This window comes from Rousettus aegyptiacus, unplaced genomic scaffold (genome assembly GCF_014176215.1).
Source record: "Rousettus aegyptiacus isolate mRouAeg1 unplaced genomic scaffold, mRouAeg1.p scaffold_m13_p_7, whole genome shotgun sequence".
Classification (NCBI taxonomy): domain Eukaryota; kingdom Metazoa; phylum Chordata; class Mammalia; order Chiroptera; family Pteropodidae; genus Rousettus; species Rousettus aegyptiacus.
The window spans coordinates 94,828,385-94,843,040 of NW_023416310.1; the positions used below are offsets into that span (position 1 = coordinate 94,828,385).

The following is a 14,656-nucleotide window of genomic DNA, read 5'->3' on the forward strand; positions in this document are numbered from 1 at the left end:
TTTCTATGTAGAGAACCCTGAAAATGTTCTTAAACAGACTTTCAGCTAATTTTGACCCTTACCTTTATTGTCCCCAGTTTCTGAACCTTTTGGAAGTTGTCACATTAAGTAGGTTGCTTCTTAGCTTTCCCTACTGGGTGACCCAACACCCCAGAATGCCCAGTCCAATATTAAATGTTGCTGATATTACTTTGTGATATAATCAACAAAATATCACTTGTCTTCATTCTTAGAGGTTTATGCCTTTGAAAACAAATGTCATTACTCTCACTTTACTGGGTTCCGGAAGGACCTGAAATAAAAGCATGTGTTAACAATTATCATCTTCAACCAGAACTACATTTGGCTGGCCATTTTATTTCAAGCTCACATACACTTCAGACAGTAATATGACTGAAAAAACTATCATGTGAGCAATAATAATGGCTCTGAACAGCGTGGGCTGTCCCATCAGACTTGAAATGTTTTAAAATTTGACTTAAAATTAAGGCTTTACAGGTATGTCCTCAGTAGACTTAAGTGTTTAAATATTTTATACCTAAACATTACAAACTGAGAAGACAAACACCCCAATAGAGAAATAATGCTATGTTCATCATATCTGTTTTCTGTTAGGAGTGAATGTGGGGAAATGCATGGGCCTGCTTTCCTGGACCAAGGGAGGGGAGGCAGTTTAATAGCATGTGTGAAAAGCCCTAAAACTGTTGACTTTCCTTGAGCTTCTAGGAATTTAAGTTGAGTATGTAATCAAAGATGCTTGCAAAGGTTTATGCAGTTCTATTATAATAGTGAAAAAAAAAAGAATGAACAATAATGAGAGCTAAGTTACAGCCAAATATTTTGCAACCTTCAAAGAATGATGTAATAAAAGATGATCTATTAACATAGGAATTTTTCTCAATGTTAAGTAATGAAGAACAAATGAACAGTGCCTCTCATATGAAAGGCTGGATACAAAGCAGTCATCTACAGTGTTATTCCCAAAATAAATATATACAAAAAAATTTTTTTGGAAGATTGAGGATATGTATAGAAAAGTGTTTGCTGGTTTTCTCTAACAAAAGTATGATGGCTTTATTTTCCAGTTTAAACTTTTTGGTGTTTTTCAAATTTTATATCTAAATATTATTTTTAGAATTCAAAAAGTATCTTCCACCTTAGCTTTATTTGGAAATCACTTTAAATTTAGTGGTATATATTTCTAAATGAATGTAAAACAATAACCTTGGAGTAGATTATGGATTAGATATGAAGAAATGAACTATGAAAAAACAGTTTGGGCTTTATGGACATAGTAACAAGTTTTCCTTAGTATGGGGATCATGGTTATATTGCATTTTCAGTTTAACTTTCCCACAAGAGTAAAAAATGGGGCAAGCCCACACGTAGACCTGCCTTAGCATGTTAACACTCTACCGTCTGTGATGTTTATTTGTTGATGCTAGCCTAGAGGGAAGCAAATCGCTTCCTATTCCAAATGAAACACTCAGGGCCACAAACGGGTCAACCAGTTATTTCACCTCCCCACTAAAGTGGCAAGAGAGTGTGAGCCTCTTTTGTGTGTTCCCCTTAGTTGCTGTTTCTCATTCTTTTCAGGTTTAGGGTTTATGATACATTTCCGAAATCACAGAAAATTCTCCTTTGTTATTTTATTCTTTTGGGGCACTGTAAGAAAAAAAATTTTTTTTTTTCGTATTCTTGTATGATCCTTTGTAGTATGGTGGTATCTGTTGTAACTTCTCTTTCATTTCTGATTTTATCTGTCTTTTCTCTTTTTTCCTTAGTCTAGTTAGGGATTTGTCAATTTTATTGATCTTTTTAAAGAATCAGCTCTTTGTTGCATTATTTTTTTCTCACAGGAATATTCTCAGATACTATTGTACACCCTTTTTGGGGAGGGTGAAAATTTCCTCCTCAGGCTAAACTAGGCAGACTTTTGCTAACCACCTCCATTGTAATTTGGAAAGATTCTCTCTTCTTGCTACTCTTAATTCTTACGGCTCAGGTTTTAAGGTCCAGTCTATGGTTCTTATAGAAAGTGATGGATAAGTAAAAAACCAAATGAACACTCAGGGTATCCAAACTGTCTTAAAATAAGCCTGGAATAGGTAACCTAGCATGTAACAGTCTACATTTTGATGTATTGTTTTACTGTTCTAAAACTTGACAGCTTTCAGTATTAATGTGGGAGAATCATTTATCAACAATGAAACATTTAGTCCAGAGTTGTCATTTAGTCTAGATATTTATGCTACAAATTAATGACTTATCCTTAAAACATCAATTTTGTGATTCATGTTTTGGCAGATGGTAGATATTTGTGTTCTGTTTTAAACAATGGATGAAAATTTTATCAGTTACAATTTCGTTTTATTGGTTCCCTTTCTCCCCGCCCCTCCCACCAAAACCCTGCATTTCTTTGTTGCTGTATTTAACTATGTTGAATGGTGAAGTTTTTTGAAGTGATAGGTTTATTGACAATAACAAGTTTAAAAAAAGTTTTCATATTTTAAATTGAGGATTTTATTTTCACAAGTTTCATTTCTCTCAGACTTTGGAGCTGTGGTTTGCCGGGAATATCAGCTCTGCACCGGTAGTCAGCTGGTTCTGTTTCCTACATGCAGAACTTACTGCTTACATAAGAACTCAATTTTAAAATGCTTTCTAATGGCTGATTATTCACATTCTTATTCTTTTAAGGAAATTTGGTATAGTTCAGTAACAATTTTTGTAATACTTTTGTGAAGATAAACTTTGACAGAGCTTTTAAAACAAATTTGAGAGATACATATTGGATTTATTTGTAAATCTACAAATTACTTTAGAAATAGAATTACTATTGATCGTAAATGAATTACTATTGATCGTAAATGCTTATCAATTTCAAAGTTACCAGATTTCCCACTGCAACAGCAGTCACTATTCTCAAAAAAAGTGCTGCCTGTGCCCTTGAAATTTTGACATTCTGAAGAATATCCCCAAAACTTTAAAACAAAAATCACATCATCACTTGCTTTTAAAGTTTATTTTCCTCTCCCCTATGATTTCTAAAATGTTAGCAGATAACAAATAGAAGAAACAGAAGTTACTTTTTTAATGAATGTTCTAAAATGAACTGCAGTAATCAACACTTATATGGACTATGAAAAATAAACCAAAGATTTTTTTTATTGCTAAATTTAGCAAAAGTGAAACTACATGATAGTTTATGTTGCTTATCACTGTTATTTATGAAATTTTTTGAGAAAATAGTTATGTTACTGTTGTAGTTGAGATAGGAGTGTTTTTGTTTTTGTTTTTATCATATTCAAGTATTTCACAGCAGTTATATTAAAAATTATAGTAAATATTCAAAACTGCAGGATTCAAAACTTTTACTTCAAGCGAAAGTAAAATGAAGTCAATTACAAACCATCAATCTTACACAATTCTAAAACTACAAACCAAAACTAGACCATAGGTGATGAAGTCTACTTAATCTATAAAGTAGACATATGTGACTTAAACCAAAGAGGACTCCAAAAGTCTTAACTGAATGTAAAACATAGAAAAGAGGCAGCTACAAGCCCAGTTTCAAGCTTATAATGTGATTACAAAGAATTATGACAACGGCATTGAACTCGGGTATTGCCATTGACACTGCAGTTCCTATGGAAGAGCATCATAACTGAACCCAAAGGGAAGATAACATAGTCTCACCCCACTCCCTAAAAATAAAATCCAGTAAAACTACAGATACATTAGAATATTAGCAAAATCAAGTCATGAAAGGACATTTTAAAAAAGTTAATCACATATGAGATTCAGGCTTTAAAACACAACTCCATAGCCACCAGTTTCAACCCTAGAGATAGATAGATAGATAGATAGATAGATAGATAGATAGATAGATAGATAGATAGATAGATAGATATATAGTGAGATACATATCTTACAAGAAGCACTACATGTGCCATTGTCTCAAACCCGTTCTTGCCTTCTTTGAAGAAGTCACGTTCATAATTCTGTATGTGCCAAACCGTAATTATCCTTGTGTGTTCTTAAGCAGTGAGGAAGCATCAGGGAGACCGAGTTCAAGTCTTCATTCTAGAAGTAACCGTATAATGAAAAAGGTTCTCCTCATTGTTCTTGCTGCTGACTCTTGGTCTTAGTCTTCACATCATTGTTACGTTACTCGTCAAAACTCATGTCCCCTAACATAGGCCTGAGCAATTAGAACAGAAACCACAGTAGCCTGAGAAAATGGTGCTATAAGAGTCATCTGTCAGAAACTAAGTAACCTAACATAAACACCAGACTGAGGACAGATCCTTCCAAAGAGAAAGACATTGTTTCTTCTGTGAAACATGTTAGATTAGACATGAAGCATAGGTAAGGTGCTCATGTCCTCTCTTCATATAAATAAACAGACTGGTTCAAAGAAGCTTTTTACAGATCCAAATGCATTCTTCCCTACCTCCTACCCCTACTTCCACTCCCAGCCCACACTTTGGAAATATGGACAGCTTCTTAGAATTTATCGATTCAAGAACTTAATTTTACAAGTTGAGAAATTAAGCAGAGATGTTAAGTGGCAGGCGTTGGGGTCTCAGATCTGAAAAAGACCTTTCCTTCACTTATCCTTTACTGAAAATGCCCCTTACCTATCACAGTACGGATTTTGTTGCTCTAACCTCCACCTTAAGATGAGTGAGTATGAATGATGCGTAGTTTGGGAGAAATGTGATATTCACCTAAAATTAAAACCAATAGAAACCTCTCTCAGCAAATGCAAAGCAAAAAGAATAATCAATCTTTCTTTGGTTCGCTAAATAAGATCGAATGTGTTCTGCTAAAACCATTCAATGGAAATACTGTAAAAGCCTTCCCCCAGAGTATTTTTCTGTTTGCTTTGGAAACTATTCCGTAGCTTATTATCAAACACATTAGTAATCCTTTAGCTAATTCAGGGATAAATGGGCAGTCAGAAGATATCAGCTGGTGTATGCAGCTGAGTATTTACATTTTTCCTAATGAACAAAGATAAGAGAAGTGCAGGTGACTTTAATTTGTAAAAACCACCTTTTAGGGCTAGCACTAGAGGGGAAAATAAAAGTTACTAACAGGCTAATTACCAGTCCTGTATAAGCAGTCCCTGGTATTAGCCCTGTTTTGAATCTCTTTTAGGACTTATCTTGAATCAGAAAATACATAGGGCTGCATCAGTAGGGTGGTTTTAAAATGTTTCTGGTCCTTGTTGAATTTTTTTTCTCTATTTTGTTGCTTTTTTCCTCTACTTTGTTGCAAAGGTTTCTTGACCTCAGCACTACTAACAATAAAGCTGGGTAAGTCTTTGTCGAGGGGGACTGTCCTGTGCATTGTGGGGTGTTTAGCAGCACCCTAGACTCTTCTCACAAAGTGCCAGTAGTGTTTCCCCAGTCGTGACAACCACAAATGTCTCCAGTCAATGCCAGTTGTCCCCTGAGGAGCAAAACTGCTCCCAGTTGAGAATCGTCGTTCTATGGTATTAGAACAAAAACTGGAAGCCAATGAGAATATACCTAATTACATTTGTAGTTGGTAAAAATTAATCCAATTGTAGCAACTTTATTTCCAGAATTTCCCCCCATGTTAATTAATCCTTGCTCTCTGAGGTGATAATATCCTTTTTGTTTTTGGGTTTTTTTTTTTTTTTTTTCCAAATAGATTTCTTATATTTCATCGAAAAAGTGTTGATTTAAATTCACTTAAATTGAAGGCTAAGCCAGCCACGCCAATGGGGTTTGTAATCGTTTATCATCTCTGTTCCTTTCTCTTGGGGGAAAGCCTCTACTTTAGTAAGCAATACTGTATATTTACCATTGCAGGTACATTACAGTCCCCATTTAGCAATAGGGCAGTTGAGATTTAGAGAGATTAAAAGGTCACTAGGCTACTGCGTTGCAGTTAGGTAATAAATTCTAGCCTGTCTTGGACTCCTTACTATTCTCTGCAACAGCATTTGCCATTATCAAAATGTGGTCTCTGGACCCCAGAGTCCCCAGGGTCCTTTCAGAACTATTTTCATGATAATACATAGTAGTCTTTATTTGCCTTTTTCACTGCGTTGATATTAACACTGATTGTACAAAAACAATGATGAGTAAAATTGCTGGCACCTTAGGATACAGTAGTCACTGTATTGACTGTCATGCACTCATGGTTAAAAAAGAAAGTCAGTTCCTCTTAAAAATATCCTTCAGGAAGCAAAATATTATTAATTCTGTTAAATCTCTGCCCTCAAATATATGTGACTTTTTAATATCTATCCATGTAACAGAATGGGGAGATGCATAAAGCACTTAGTGCTGCGGACAGCATTTGATGGCTGTCCGAAAGAAAAGCATGTGGAAGTTGTGTGCTGAACAAGCCCCTTTTTTCATGAAATACCATGAATAAACTATGATTTTCAGCCATGGGTATTAGACCTGTTCTCAAAAATGAGTGAAATGAGTTTATCATCTCAAGGAAGACAACTGACACAGTTCTTTTTGCCACTTGATGAAAACTGGAGATTTCAAACAAAATGTAGACCCTGGCGAAACATAACTGCTACTGTGAGCTTAACTAATATGACTCCTTTATATTGTATAATGAAGTGTGTCAACACGTGGAAAGTCTGCATAACTCAGGCAACCAATATTTTCCAAGTGACTAATGCATAAGAGTACAGAATCATGTTTTACAAAACTGAATTGTTGAATTTTGGCATATCAAAAAAGAGTAGCTACAGTTACCTGGAGGTGAGCTTCTGGGGGGCCATCACCCTTCCCCTGGCTCACAGGCAAGGCTATTTACAGCACTTTTCTTCCCCTGAGATATTCCAAAAAGGAAAGAGGAATTGAGGGAAGGAGAAAAAAGTTTTGTGGGCGTGGGGATGGGGAAAAAAGTACTGTTTGATGATCACCATGTGTGTCAATACTTTATATAAACCTGATATCATCCACACAGAAATTCCTAAAATGGTACTAGTAAGGAAACAGACTCGGGCTAAGTCAGCTGGCCACTCAGTTGTTAGAGCTCAGGAGCAGGGATTTGAAACCAGATTTGTATGTGTATATAGAGTTGATTCTCCTCCTAGTAGTACTATGTCATAACAGGCAGCTAAAAACTACTCTGCTACTCCTACTTAGATCAAAGTTTCCAGGCTCATTACCATTTCAGTCATGCACTTCATGCATGACATGACTTCCTTATAAGATATGACCTGCATCCTCACAGCGCCTGGCAGTATGTGCTGAATTAAAGGGTGTAATCTGCCTGCACGTTTTACATGCTTCTCAAGGCATGCGATTAAATTTTATAATCCATGACTGTCCATCTACGAGCCGTCTTTCATCAGTTGCTTTTTTTGCAAGAGAATTCAACAGAAAAACTTAACTTTATACATGTTTCTTTTCTCTCATAAATTCAGTAGCCTCAGGAATAACTTGGTGTCCCGCACTCTCCATTCTCAGTGGGAAACAATGTTCAGGTATTCACCTGGAACAAGGCATTTTGTTCCATGACTCTTCACTTAAAGCGCCCTGGAGTAGTCGTTTCATAACAGAACCTCAGCATCTTCAGAATGTTTGGCACAGCCACAAACACACTGAACAGAGACTAGGACATTTTAGCTTTTTCATGTAAAGGGGGTGTAACACACACTCATCTCATGGTGTGCTTTCTAGTTCTTTCTGCCATGTATCCTTGTTAAAAGATGGTGATTGCATATGGTTTTCCTTTGCATTCTAACCATTTTTGTTGTAGCCCAGCCCTTTGAGCAATATCATAGTGTCACATTTGCAATTGAATACCATTTTGCATTCATCTATTTCTCCCAATGGTGTTCATTATAGACCATCATAGTCCTCATATTTGTGTGACAAAAACTGATTTTTTCCACTGATGTCTGTGGTACACTTGGCAGCTTTCCATGTACTCAGTTCTTATCTGATGTAGCCCAGAATGACTGCCTGAAGGGATGCCAAGGTCCTGGCCTAAGCTCCAGATTCTTAGCTGCAGTTCTATCAGTCCATTTGTTCATTTAGTTTTTTTTCAATTAATTTATTTTTTATGGTGACGTTAGTTACTGAAATCCAATAAGTTTCAGCTGTACACTTTAACAGTAAGGCATATATATATTTACACTGTGTTTTTACCTCCCATAGTTAGATTTCTGTCACCACATATTTGACCCCCTTCACCCCGTCTACTTTCCTCTTCCTTCCTCTTCCCTTCCCTCTGGTAACCACTCGTCTATTGTCCATGTCCATGAGTCTCTGCCCTGTTTATTTGTTGCTTTTAGGTTTAAACAGCACATATAAGTGACATCATGTGATTTTCAACTTTTTCTTTTCTGGCTTATTTTGCTTAGCATGACTATCTCAGGGTCCATCTATGTTGTCACAAATGGCAGTATTTCATCTCTTCTTATGATTAAGTAATATTCCATTCTTCACAGGAACACTACTAGAAGGAAAGAAGCAAATACAGTAAAGTTTCTGGATACAAAATCAATGTTCAAAAATCCATAGCGTTCCTATACTCTAATAATGAAGTATCAGAAAAAGTGGAAAAAATAATTCCTTTTGCAATTGCAACAAGAAGAATAAAATACCTAGGAATAAATCTAACGAAACATGTGAAGAACCTATATAATGAAAACTATGAGACTCTGTTGAAAGAAATTGTTCAGTTAGCTTTAACTTTCCTTTTTATCATCTTCAGCTCATGGCTGAGTGGCCTGAGCATGTTTTACAGCTACTCCATAAGTTTGAATTTGGGAATACTCTTCTAGATATTAGACTTAATACTACTTTCTACTTCTATAATGCTTTTTAAAAATAAAATCTTTACTTTTCCTGACAGAGAAGAGAATGAACATTTATCAAGTACGAGCTAGATGCAGGAACTATGTGCTTGACTTCCTTTGTGTTCGTTTTCACAAAACACACAGAGATGATGTCCTTCCCGGTTTACTCATGAGGAAACTGAGGCTCAAAGTAGTGGATACCCACCCAAGTCACACAGCCTTTAAGTGGTAGAGCTGAGATCTGAAACACATCAGTTTGACCACACTCCTATTACTGTGTGACCTCATCCAGAGGAGATGACATCCTTTTCACAGGGTTGTTGAAGATGGATGAGATTCTGTTCATGAAAGTGTTTTAAAACTATCAAGTAATACAAAGTACTTTTTAGTTTTTTAAATACATGTATGTATATATAATGACGTGTATATAATTTTATTTTTATCTAAAATGGTTGCGAATTAATATCTCAAATCTTTAAATACTGCGCTTATTTTCCACAAACTAAATACCCAAACAACTGGTTGGTCCCTAAAAATAGATGTCAGATGACAGAGGTTGGCTGAGCAGGAATAGGAGCATCTTCAGAACAGAAGCCAAGGAAGTGTTTGCTTCCCTAACACACTGCTCTGTTCACTCACTCCAAGACCTTCCTACTTCTCTGTAAAACTCTGGCCCAGAGCAGCTTCTCTACATTCGTCACAAGTTTCCATTAATCAAGGGTGGCTTGTGCCAGACCGACAGCAAAGTCATTTCAGGTCATCCTCTTTCATTGTAGGCTTTCCATAAGTGCTTGGTCCACTCTGCCAAATCTAGCAGAGAATCAATGCCTTGTGATAGGGAAGCTTCCAGAAATTCTTGACAGCATTCAGAGAACAATGTGAAACCCCGGGGCCTATTCCCAGAATTGGGGTGGTGGGGACACTGTCCTGGTTGACTAGGTCTCTTAGACAAACAAGGGTTGGCCACGTGCAGTCAGCCTCATTTGAGGATAGAATTTAGGGGGAGCTTTTGGATTAATTGGCCTAATTACCTAAAGTGACTTTTATAAAACAAATTGTCATTCTTCAATTACCTTTTAACTTTTATTTCTAAAAGAGAACAACAACAAAGATATTAATTTCTAACCATGTTGCTAACTAAAACGATTTTTTAAGTTAGTTCGCTCTGTGAATTAGTTTGAGCATTCTCGTGATTGAGATTTAGGACAGTAAGTTTTAATATTATCGATGGGTTCTCGATGGGTTTCGCAACTAAGTGAAATGATGTATAACATTGAACAAAACAGTATTTGAGCTGCTGGACTGTTGTTATTGGCCGTAAATATAAAGGACAAGGACAACTAAAACCCTATCTAAGTTTATTCCTAAACGCCATCACTTTTAGAGAATAGGCAAATTAAGAAAATTTTAGAGAAAAGTAATGGTATGTTTATGAGCTTTCTTACCATCCATATTTTTGAAGAACATATAACAAGAGAAGGAATGGGTAGTCTCTAGAAACTCTTTATAGGGACTTTTTAGTTACTCAGAAATTCTTTGGAGTTATACAGTGCAGTTTTGGTTCTAAAGTTAACATGTAAGATGAAAATTCCTTAAGAAGATAAAACATTGGAGAACACTGTCTCACCTCTAATGAAGTATTTCATAGTTAATTTTTCCTCATGCATTAAAAGGATCACTATTTTGTTAGTTTACAAAAATATATCTATTTATAAGCAAATGTGGTAAAATGTTAAGAACTGGTTGAGTATAGGTAAAGGTTATCTATATATCCATTGTTCAATTTTTTCAACTTTTCTGAGAATTTGAAAATTTTCAAAACAAATTAGGAAAAGAATGTTTACCTTTAAACACTAGAAAACACTATACCTGTGCTCCTAGTGGTGAAAAGTCTGCAAAACAAAAAACAAGGCCTAGTAAGAGAAGCTGTTCCTATTTTCCATTATTTTCTCCAGGGCATATTTCTTCATTGAGTGCGTGAGGAAAGCAGAAGGAGCCTTACCATTAAAAAACCTAGTGCTTTTTTCTAGTCTTACCACAAGCCAAACAAGGTTATAGAAAGGAATGTTTCTGCATCAGTCTTTTCTAAGTCATAAGAAACGGTGGTTTCAGTTGACAACACTGGGAATGAGAGATCTAGACCAAACTAATATTGTAAAAGTTGACTGTAGTAGAGGACATGAGAATTAAGACTGAACTTGAAAGATGCCTGTGCAGGATCTTAAAATTAGGGGAAAATATTGGTATCTTAAGTTTAAAGGGGTAGGAAGGATCTTTTGGGGGTGATAGGGATATACTATCTCTCGATCATGGTGATAGGTATACAACTATTAATAAAACTCATCAGTTGTACACTTATAAATGGTGAATGTTATTATATGTAAATGATACCTTAATAAAGGTGATTATAACTATGAACAAATCCTAAGCAACTAAAATTTTTAATTTCTGAGTGAAACACAATTTCACCATTCATTTTAGGGGATGATTAGAAATAACCTCACTCCTATTTTTTTTTTTTTTTTAAAAAAAGAAGAAAACATCATTCGAACATATCTGGGTAGATAGGATATTTTAATGCTTGCTAATGCTTGAAGCCAGAGCATGGGAACGTGCTCACTGTGGAGTGAGAAGGTGAGAGAACTGTATTTTGATGTTCCTTTGATGGTAGAGACAGTCAAGTCATAACACTGCTTTCTTCCTCCTCTAGCCCCGGAATGAGACCAGATGTAAGCTCTCCTCCATCCAGCTCCTCAGCAGCAGTGGGACCACCTCCCAAACTCTGCCTTGTGTGCTCTGATGAAGCTTCAGGATGTCATTATGGGGTCTTGACTTGTGGAAGCTGTAAAGTCTTCTTCAAAAGAGCAGTGGAAGGTAGTGTGTGTTTTGAAGAGTTTTATTTTTTCTCTATTCAGTTCTTATTTCTCAAAGTGGGCTTTGAAATTTCTATTATAGACAAAACCCAATAGGCTAGAAGTAGTAACGTGGGGGGGAGGAGGGTGGCTCCTAGGTCCTCCAGGGGGAAAGATACTTTTAAAAGCCACATAAGCAGAACTAGAATAAAATATGAGAAGTATAAACTGAAGGGAGGGAGCTTGGTCGAAGAACAGAAGGTAATTGTAAAAAAGTTGTATCGTGTGACATGATGGTGTTAGACTTAGGCAGTAAAATAAACATAATGCTCATTGTATTAGCATCATAGGCTTTAATTCCCATAAATTAGTTCATTTTAAAACCACCAACTATTCCAGTCTGTCAAAAGTGTGTGACAGTGAGAACTGGGGGTGGGGGAAGGGGCTCATATTGTATTTTCTTCCTGCTGAGCCAGGGCACTGTGCTAAGTGATATAAATACAGCATAAGACCTGATCCCTGCCCTGTGGGAGGTCACAGGCTACTTGAAGTAAAAAGTGAGTTAATTATAAGGTACAGAGATTATAATACAGAGGAGCACGTGATTAACTGCCTGAGGTCAGGAAAGTAGGTATTTTAGAAAGGGTGATTTCACTGTATGACTATTATATTAATATAAATTTTACCCTTGTTATGGATTCAGCTGGCTGACAAGGACAAATAGCATCAACTCTTTAAAAAAGGAGATTCCTAACATAGCAAATTATTATTAGAAGTCACTAAAATTTTCTAATATTACCAGTTAATCCTCTTGGTAAAGCTGTTTGAAGGCAGTGTGGCCTGACTAGATTACCTAAAAATTACTCTAATTATATTAATTTTAAAAGAAATATAGTCATTTACTCAGTCATAGTATGATATTGTTATTTGGCTAGAGTTGTATTTACATATCCTTAAGAGTTAGATGAGTCACCTTCTTTTGTTTGGATTACTGCTTTAACACATTAGCAAACTGTAAGATTACTCATGTCACCCCACATAGAGCACAGGGATGTAGGTTTTGACCAGTTCAGGAACTCCCAACTATGGAGTCCACTTATGAGTAAGCCCACCCCTGCTTAGTGCAGTGCCTCTGTTATTATCGCAGACCCAAGAGAAGGAAACCTTTTCAGTCTACTTCACTTTCTTAACTCGTCATTTCTATGATATAAATGCAGTGGTAAAAGTAATACAATATTGCTGTACCTAACAAATAATATTGACAAATTGACTTCTTGCAAGTGAAATTCAGAATGACAGTGGAGCCTTAAAAGAAATGAGTATTTAAAAATATTTTTTCATTCTTCCTCCATTTTAACTAAAATTATTCTTTAAAACAGGGTTACAAATTCAAATGCTACAGAGACCAAGTATATCGTTCTAGCCACATATAATACAGCTGGGGGAGGGAGGGCAAGTATTGATGTCAGGGAATGCAAGCATGCTCTATCTAAAAGCATCCAAATACAACTTGCTAAGTGAAACATACTTCCCGAATAAAAAACCAGTGCGGGCTATATGACCTCTGATCTTAATCTCTGCTTTAGAATTAAATTCTATTATTGTTTTTAGGTAAAATTTCACTGAATATTAGCTAGGCTATTTCAAAATATTTGTCATTTAAGTATTTTCTTAAGTATGATGGCTAAATAACAGGATTAACAAGGAAAGCTTGATATGTGGACCATGTTAAGTAAATCCTTTACTTGGATTTTAATGTTCTCCAAGGTCCCTTCTAGCTTTAAAATTCCGTAATCCTTTGATAACCAATCTAGACATGATGGAAATATGTTTTAAAGCCCAGATACATATTTTGGAACACTTTTAAAACAATAACAAAGATGTAATTTATATAATTTACGTTACTCTTAGCAGCCATTTTTAACACTTGCTTGAAATTATAGGTTATCTCAAACTTGGCTTAGTATAATAAATACCCAAACATTTTTTTAGGAAATTTGCACAAGTTTTATTTATTATCCATTCAACCTAGAACAAGGATAGATATTTTGGATTTTTTCATTTGCTGTTCTAGGAGTCGCTTTTCTGAGTACAGAAAAAATAGCTCCATTTCTTTCAATGTATAGTAAGTGGTTCAGTGATTCCCCCCCCCCCCCCGAGTCCCTTTTACTTCTGTTCCCTTTGCACAAAAGTACATCTCACCTTTGTTGGTGGGTCATGGTGGAGACAGGCATTAGCTACCCTTAATTTACCATGTACCAAGTACTGTGTTTTGTATATGTCACACCATTTAACAGCTCTGTGAGCCCTGGGATGCTATTATGATCCTTATTTGATAGACTAGGAAACTGAGGCTCAGAGAAATTAAGAAGGAGAACTAGCATTGAAACACACCTGTCTCCAAACAGGCTGTTAACCCCATTGTCACACTGACTGTGAGAGGTGTATGAAAAAATTCTGTCACCCGGCAATTTATAATCTAGTTAGATACAGAGGAAAGTTATCGCAAGGGAATTGTTTAATACCTAGCATTTATTGAGTGCTTACAATGTGCTAGGCACTATGGTAAGAATCTTCTACACAATCACCTTTAACCCCTGCGGAAGTCCAGACAGATAGATGCTAACTTTCCAGCTTTACAAATGGGGAAGCAGAGGCTCAGAAAAAAGTTAATAAACATTACTGAGATCATACAGCTAGGAAATAAAGCTGTGATTCAGATCAAGGGCTTCCTGGCACCTGACCAGTGCACTTTCCACTACCCCACACAGTTTCTGAGAGCAGATAAGCTCAAGCTGACAGCCACCGTTCACATTTAAAAGTTGGATACATCAAATAGAGTTACAAACTGCACAAAAGTCTAGAACATGCCCTTTGCTGTGTCACTCGTTTCCTGTACCACTTTCATGATCAAGTAGGTCTGGATCACTGTCCTCTTGCTTAATTAATATTTTTCTTTGATCATTCTCTTTTAAAGCTTAATTTAAAAAAA

The 14,656-nt window shown here is 36.0% G+C and overlaps 1 protein-coding gene across 10 annotated transcripts in view; it reads left to right on the plus strand.

The window, feature by feature from the left end:
- Positions 1–14,656, plus strand: part of NR3C1 (nuclear receptor subfamily 3 group C member 1) — a 92,033-nt gene that overhangs the window by 53,420 nt on the left and 23,957 nt on the right. For 8 of the 10 annotated variants that reach the window (XM_036223973.1, XM_036223976.1, XM_036223972.1 and 5 more), the window contains one exon: positions 11,523–11,689. In XM_036223973.1, coding sequence (XP_036079866.1) covers positions 11,523–11,689 — 167 coding nt within the window. The remainder of the gene's footprint in view (positions 1–11,522; positions 11,690–14,656) is intronic. The other 2 variants (XM_036223979.1, XM_036223978.1) reach the window with 1 other exon arrangement.